Genomic DNA, 7717 nt, shown 5'->3' on the forward strand with positions numbered 1-7717 from the left:
TGCTGTGTGAGGTTGTGCGCACATTTTACCTAAACTTTACACCTTCAGAAAAGCTTTGAATACCTGTTTCAGAGTGAATTGTGCTTTAGGGCCCAAAGGCTTTGAGATCACATCTTCCTATGCTCTGGCATGTCAGGAGCAGACAAAGAGTGCCGACAGTAGAGTGAGTGTATGGACAATCACTTGAAAGAGAAAGAGAAGTCACTTCCCTTACAGAAGCAGGCATCCTTTGAGATGTGTTGTGCATATGCTCATTCCACAACCTGCTGTCCAACCCCTCTTCACTGCAGTCCTCTACTCCTCTACAGTAACTGGACTCTGCAGTTGAGAGGAAACTGAGGTAGGGAGGCCGCACGCCAGGCTCCATTCCGGGCTGCCAAACATGAGCAGAGCAGGGCGCAGTGACATCGTGTGGGTGCTGCTTCCCAAAGCTTTGGGCATGAGACACAGTGGAATATGCATATGGACAGCACACCTTGAAGCAATCCAGTTACTGTAAGGTAAGTAGCTTCTCTTTCTACTTACTTATAAGCAGGCCGAGGTAATTTGTGTACTATTTCAGAAGGATGATCAGGTGAACAGAAGCCAGCTGTTAAGAGCAATATCTCTGTATGAAGTGTAAAACCCCCAACTTGAAATGTTATTTTTGAAGAGTTGTTTGCTTTGCCAAATTCATACTAAAGTACATTGTGCTTCTCAGTTTCCATTCTTATGTCATTGGATTTGTTGTGCCAAATCAAAAGGAGCTCGCAGAACTAGCCCGAAAGAAAGGATTTAAAGGAACCTGGGAAGAGATCTGTAACAGTCCTGAGATGGAAAAAGAGGTTCTGAAGGTTCTAGCTGAGGCTGCTGTGGCAGGTGAGTGTCTGGGTAGATGCTATCAATCTTGTGGACTGCAATGTCTGTGAAGTAGGTAAGCATAGGCCCTAAAATATTTCCATGGGTGTGAATATTTATTTAAACCTGTATGAAGTGAGATTTTCATACAAAAACCCCTAACAACCAAACATGAATTGGGTCAGTCCTTTTGTCTCATGCAGCTTCTCTTACTGTGGCCCATAGCTGAGGAAAGAATATAAAACCAGTGAAGCTTCACAAGTACAGTTCCCTGTATATATGTGCGTATGTTTGGTGTTCTGTAAGATGTCCTGTAGTATCTTGTTGGCCTTGGTGCTGGTCCAAAACCAGTGTGGGCCAGCTATAGATCCATAATCATTAAATATGCATTAGGTTTGAGACAGTCTGACATGCTGCATACCAGTGCAGAGCTGAAATAAACCCATGGTGACAGGGGCTCTCCTGGCTTGCACTTGCATCTGAAGGACTTCCAAACCCAAAGCAGCATCTTTGTAGTTAGCAATTTTCAGAAGACTTTCCTTACACTTACTTTTCTAGCCACATTTGAAAATTACTCAGATATTCTGTACCAGTGTCCACAGTATCTTGTGGGAGGTTGTAGCTGCTTGGCCTGTTTGTGTGAAGAAATGCCTTGTTTGTCCCAGCCTTCCATCTGCCAGTTCAGGCTGACTCTGCTGAGCTCTGCTCTGGGAGGGGGGGCAGTAAACAGTCCCAGTGGTGGTTGTGATTCTGGCAGTGTGGATTATTCTTCCCCCTCAGTATCTTTTTCATGCTAATTGGCCATACTGTGTCAGGCTGTTCTGGTGCAGAGTGAAGCAGTGGCACAGGGATATCTTGTTTGTTCTTTGTAATAATTTCTGCCTTATTTTTGCTTTTGGCCGTTTCTGAGCACTAGCTTTTTTTATAACAGTCAGTTATGGCCACAGAATGATTTTTTAAAATGATCATCAGGGTGTAGAATTTTCCATACTCATCTCTTGGCACTTTCCTGCAATGGATGTTTCCTGCTGTTTTGCAACATCACGATGTCCTTCTGTCCCTCTCGGCCCTTTGTCCTCATCCTTTCTACCCTGGATGACTACATGCTTCCAGCAATCTCTGCTTGTTAATATTCATCTCTTCTATATTGCTTGTGAATATGTTAAACTCTGATGAGCTATTTGCCAGCTCCCATCCCAGGAGCACCCTCCTGCCAGGAGTGCAGTCTCAACACTGCAGCTGTTCTTTCCTTGCCCCACCTCTCTAGTCTGCTTTTCTTCACTGTGTGGAGCACATGGCCAAAGTCATTCTCATAAGCTGCTGTGATGGGGAGCATGTACAAAGTTGCTTTCATTTTTTGTGTGACATTGTTCTAAACAGAATTAAGTACTTTTAAAATTTGATGAGAGGTAGTATTTGATTCAATGCTTTTGATGTTATTTTATATTTGGTTTTGGTTTTACTTTTAAGCACTATGGATTTTAGTGATAAATTGCAAAAAAACCCTGAAAACCCAAACCTAGTAATCTAATGCCAAAGGGAGAAAAAGGGGGAGGAAAATCTAAAAATGGCAGGTTGCACATGATAAATATACATTTGTGTAGGTTTTTGAAATTCAACTTGAAAGGAGAGGATTTTAAAATTATTGCTCTCTGTTGACTACTTTTCTTAGTTATTTTCTTTTCTCATCCCTGAAACCACAGCAGAAATTGTTGCAAATGATAGTGTTTTGTGCTGAAGGTGTAACATGGAGAGCACTGCTCTCTTTCAGTACAGGGAAGAGCTCCCATATGAACTGAATTCCCTTGATGAATTTAGAACTGTGAGGAAAAAACAAACTTCCCCATTTTTTCTAACCTAAGTAGTATGGATTTTAAGGTTTTCTCTCCAGATGATGGGTACCATGATGCTGATAGAGTAGAGTTTTCTTGGGACTTCTGCTGGTCAGAGTGACCCCGAGATGCATTAGAAAGTCTCAGTTCCCAGCCCGCCAGTCGAAGGAGGAGTCAGAACTCTTCAGTTCTCATTCTCAAGGTGGTTTATTGTTCTTTCTCTGGCTTGCCAAAGTCCGTTCAGCAGGTCAGACAGAGGTACACTGACGCCCTCAGGGCGGTGTTATCTTTTTATACTAAAAACTATGTGTACACTATTTACACTAACTTCCCAATACCTATCCCCTATGTTAGACAGTGAGTTTCTACCTTAAGCCAATCCAAAAGTGCCAGCATCACAGCAGAAGATGGAGGCTAAGAAGAAGGAGAAAGGCAGGACACACCCAGATTCCTCCATCTTGTCCCCTGAACCCCCCTTCTAAAAAACCCCAAAAATGTATTTTTCACCCTGTGACAAACTAACCATCATTCTGCTTGGACTTTTGTGGCTTGCAGATCCTCATATAAGGTTGGTCATTTTTTCCATGGGTCATAATCAAAGTTGCAGGCGTCTTGGGCTCTGTGCCAAGGTCTCTGAGCCCCCTGGCAGGGATTTCAGCCATCCAGACAGCCAGAGGGATGTGCTGAATTCCGACAGTTTGTTTTGAGGACATCATTTCCATGCACTGAGGAAATGCAGGGAAGTTAGGGAGCTGCAGAGATGCCTGAACTGGCTTTATTCCAAGGTTTCTGTGGAAGTTGGACAAACAAGTACTAGCAGATTCTGTCCTTCTGCTTGTGACCCCACAGGTGTCAAACCAACCATGGCAGGTTGGAGGAGCACTTCTTCATTTGGGTCACGTGCGTGAGAAAATGATTTCTCCTTTTGTGCTTAACTTTAGGAAAGCGGCTCCACTTAGACTCTGTGTTAAAAATGTTTCTTTTCACAGCAAACCTGGAGAAGTTTGAAATCCCAGTGAAGATCCGATTGAGCCCAGATCCCTGGACCCCAGAGACTGGTCTGGTGACAGACGCCTTCAAGCTGAAGCGCAAGGAGCTGACGGCGTTCTACCAGCCGGACATTGAGCGCATGTACGGCAAGAACGTCAAATAACCCCCCTGCCCACTGCTGCTCTGCTGAGCTGGGATCAAACAGCAAATACTTGAATTGCCTGTCTCAATCAACACTTGAGATCAACACACAAAACCACCACTCCTCATTTCCAGCTTAAACTGTTCTTTCTAATGACATCACCGTGAGGACTGGCAAGTTTAGTAAAATGTTACGGCAGCAAATTTGTGTGTCTCCTTTTCTCCAGTTTTCTCTGCTACCTTGTCAGTCTGTGGATTTTCCCAGGTCTTTTTGGGAAACCATGATTCTGAAGCCTCAAGTTTTTAAACATTTATAAATCCTGTATAATGTTTTATTTGTATCTTGAAAATTTGGATGTATATAGAGAGAACTTGGCTATATAAGAAATGGTTATACTGGGGGCCTTTTTTTACCTAATTATTTAAAGATAAGAAGGTATTGATGTTGTGACATTATGTACATTGAAAATGCTTGTAACAAGGTAATTGTTGAACAGAGGACCAGGTTATTTGCTGCTGTGCTATTTTTTCTGTGTAAATCTGAGGGAGAAAATGTTTGACATTCCAGCTTGTGTAATGCACCTTCAATATGTGCCTAATGGTTACTTTTATTTTTATCTGAAAATGGAAGGATGGTCGTGGCACAGCTCTGCCTCGAGGCAGGTACTCTTGCAGGTGTTAGTTAAAGCTCCTTTGATACAGAAGATGCTATTAACACAGCAGAAGTTAAACCCAAGAATAATCTCTCAGATGCAGAAACTCCTTTTTTAAATAGCTCGTGACTATTTCATCCAGAGCTGAATTGTGTAGTGCTAATATGAACTCTCATCATTAATTTCACCTTATACTTCACAAGCTTGACTGTGTCCTTTTAACAGAGGGACTGTAGCAACCTTTGTCTTTTCACATTAGGTCTGGACATTACAGATTTCCTCTTCCGTTGTTTATTAAGGTTTGGCAAGACCCCTGCTCTGCCCTAGCTGCAACCCAACTCTTCCTGGGGGGATTTTTAAAGTCATAATGACAGTTATGTTCTCAGCTCACACAGTGCCTAGCTGCCCTTTGTGCCATTAAAAATCTCCCTTTGATTCTCTGTTCTTTTGTGTAGTACTTTTTGCTTTAAAAACAGATATTTGAGGCATTTGTCAGCCATAGTTTTTTATGTTGCTTGGTTTGTTGCATCTAATTCTTACTTTGGGAAGGAGTCTCAATTTCTGTTTCAGTAGAGATTCACGGATATTGTTTGAAAAAATGAGGGGGCTCTTTTCATCTTGAGTAAGAGCGTTCAGATTTGTTTCAGATGTGAATTTTATTTTCAAAATATTCCTGGAAAGAATATTCAGGGTTACATGAGAATGTGAAAAGGCATACATTAGTCAACTTTGTGATGAAGCAAATACTAAAATGGTTTTAATTTGGAGATTGCTCTCTTGTGTATCATTTTGTATGATTGTAGTGCTAAAACTCAAGGTCCTGATGCTTACTTAGTGCCCTGCTGTGGTAGCACATAGCAATGCTGAAGGCCAGAAGCTTGGTTTGGGAGAGGGAGTTCCTGCTGATTGTCTTTGTGACAGGAGGTTTTGGGAGGGATTTGATGTGCAAATTCTCATTTTATAAACCTCTGAAATACTGTTTTAATTAATGCTCTCCACTGATTATAGAAAGGAGACTCATAGGAGTTGAAGGTTATCAAGCAGGTTCCCTGATGAAATAATGAGGTGGTTTGTGCTAATTATGGATTTCCCCTGCTGCTGCCCATGACAAACTGTTAACATTTGGTAAATTTTGGTGTTAGTTATCAAATGAAAATAGAAGCAACAAAGAGAAATCAGAACCATATTTTTGAGATTATTGCCTTTAGATATCCAGATCATGAATGAAAACCTTGTGACAAATAGAGATAAGACAAATGTTGAAAAATGGCTGAAGAATCCAAATGTGGAAAAATTGCCAAGGCTGTAGGGAAGTGTCACACCATGTATTAGACATTACTAACACTTAAATTTGTACCTGTGCTCCATCAACAGGTTCTTAAATAGAACTCAGCACAGACTGTACATTGTTCAAATATTTTTGTGATTTTTAGTGAAAAATAATAAATTGCTGAAGTACTATGTATATCACTTGGTGCATTGTGCAGCAGATTTAAGAAAATAAATCTGCTTTTGGTTAAACAAATCTGAAGTTAGTATTTTGTTCTACTAAGGCTTTAAATCCCCTTTTGAGAAATTGCATAAATGAAACTTTTAAAATGGTTTGGAAATAGTAGTTTTATTTTCTTTTTTCTAATCCAGTCACAAGATGGGGTTGCAGTCTAACTATGCATTTGATTTTACAGTTCAGGTTTTTTTATGTTTAAAATGGATGTGATACATATAGTTTCTCTTTCATTTCTTTCATTAGGCATTAAGATTCATTGTGGACATTTATTTCTTCTACAGAATGTGAAAACAAAGCAGTTCATTAAGTTCAGTCTCAGTGCTGGAGATAGAAAGACTTTTTAAAAATCTTTGTGATGAGTGTGGGGTTTTTTCTTTTGATTTATAGCAGAAGACAGGCTCCTCTCCTGCTGGATTGTGAGTACTTCCATGTCCCTGGGAGTGCTGGGAGGTGCTGGGGGCTGTGCTGGATGTTCAGTCAGGCTGCAGCTCAGGTGTGGGGCTCCTTCCCCTGCTCCTCTGGGCTGCCAGGTCCTTCTGGCTGCCACCCTGTGAGCACAAGAACACCTTTGGAGGGATTTGTTCCAGCCCTGCAGAGATGCACTGCTTGCCGGCTGGGAATTCCCTCCTTTTTCTCTAAATTTTTATTTCTTTTGTGTGTGTCTTCCCATGGCCTGAGCAACAAGAACAAAAATACCTGCTGGGATGCACTGCAGTGTCCCAGGGGCTGTGGGCAGAGAGGTGTGTGTGTGGGAGGAGTGCTCTCTGTCACCTGGGGCATCTGTCATGGGAAGAGCTGCAACCTTAAACAATCTGGGTTCAAACTAAGAGCAAGGGGCATATACCTCACCTGAAGGGCCCCAAAAGAGGGGGATTTTTAACAAAGCTTTTGTAAATAAAAACTTATCAGGTCTCTGAATGGTTGAAAATTGTAACTACTTACTCTCTTGTGAAAATCCATGTATTTCATTATTAAAATTGACCAAGAAATTCCAGGGATGCTGTGAATATCCTTTAAATTTCACAATTCTTTAAAATATTTTCAGGACTTTAGGCTATCATTCAATCTAATTGCTAGTGTTCTTTACAGAGGATAGGGTTTCTGGGCTAGGTGAGAAATTCAAAAGTTGCATGTCAGAAAAGACAGTGTTGGGTTTGCTGCTGCAGGTCTCCCAGAGGCTGGAGCACACATCAGAGGGGAGCTGTGGCTGAGCAGGGAAAGGTTCTGCTGAAAAAAGATTGTGTGAAAAGCAATGTGTGACTGGAGCTAAGAACATAGCGGGTCCCTACATCCCACTGCTTTACAGACAGGATGCAGAGAAGGGTATGGGATCCAAACCATACATTAGGAACAGCCTGTAAAGCTGGTAAGTTTATGCAGAAATTGCTATAGGACATAAAACTCCTTTGCAATAACCTTTGTCCTGCTAAAATTCACAACCTTTTTATTCTCTACTAAAACTACATTTAGGTGATGCAATGCAGCATTTTTAATTTTTATTACTGTGGTGTATTAACTACTTTGGACTTGGTATAAAATAGTGTACATCTGTTTCTTTACTGGTAAGAGGAACAATTTTCAACTTGCCTACACCTTGGACCAGGCTGAAACATGAATTGAATGACCAACTGTATATTGTTGTAATGGGTTATTTAATGTAAACTCATTTTCCATGTGATCTTGGTTGTTACTCTGAACTGCCTGAACATTGTATACCCTGAGTTATATTGTATGAATTATTTATTTGTAATTGGATA

General features: G+C 41.1%; 1 protein-coding gene across 4 annotated transcripts in view; it reads left to right on the top strand.

Moving 5' to 3' along the window:
* The window catches only part of ACSL3 (acyl-CoA synthetase long chain family member 3), a 50410-nt gene extending 42693 nt beyond the window's left edge, over positions 1 to 7717 (top strand). For 2 of the 4 annotated variants that reach the window (XM_084212050.1, XM_084212051.1), the window contains 2 exons: positions 701 to 858; positions 3659 to 7717. In XM_084212050.1, the coding sequence (XP_084068176.1) occupies positions 701 to 858; positions 3659 to 3822 (322 nt within the window). In that variant the 3' untranslated portion in view covers positions 3823 to 7717. Of the gene's footprint in view, positions 1 to 308; positions 501 to 700; positions 859 to 3658 lie in introns of those variants that run through there. The other 2 variants (XR_014616411.1, XM_084212052.1) reach the window with 2 other exon arrangements.

The sequence above is a fragment of the Fringilla coelebs genome (assembly GCF_963513975.1).
Source record: "Fringilla coelebs genome assembly, chromosome: 10".
NCBI lineage: Eukaryota > Metazoa > Chordata > Aves > Passeriformes > Fringillidae > Fringilla > Fringilla coelebs.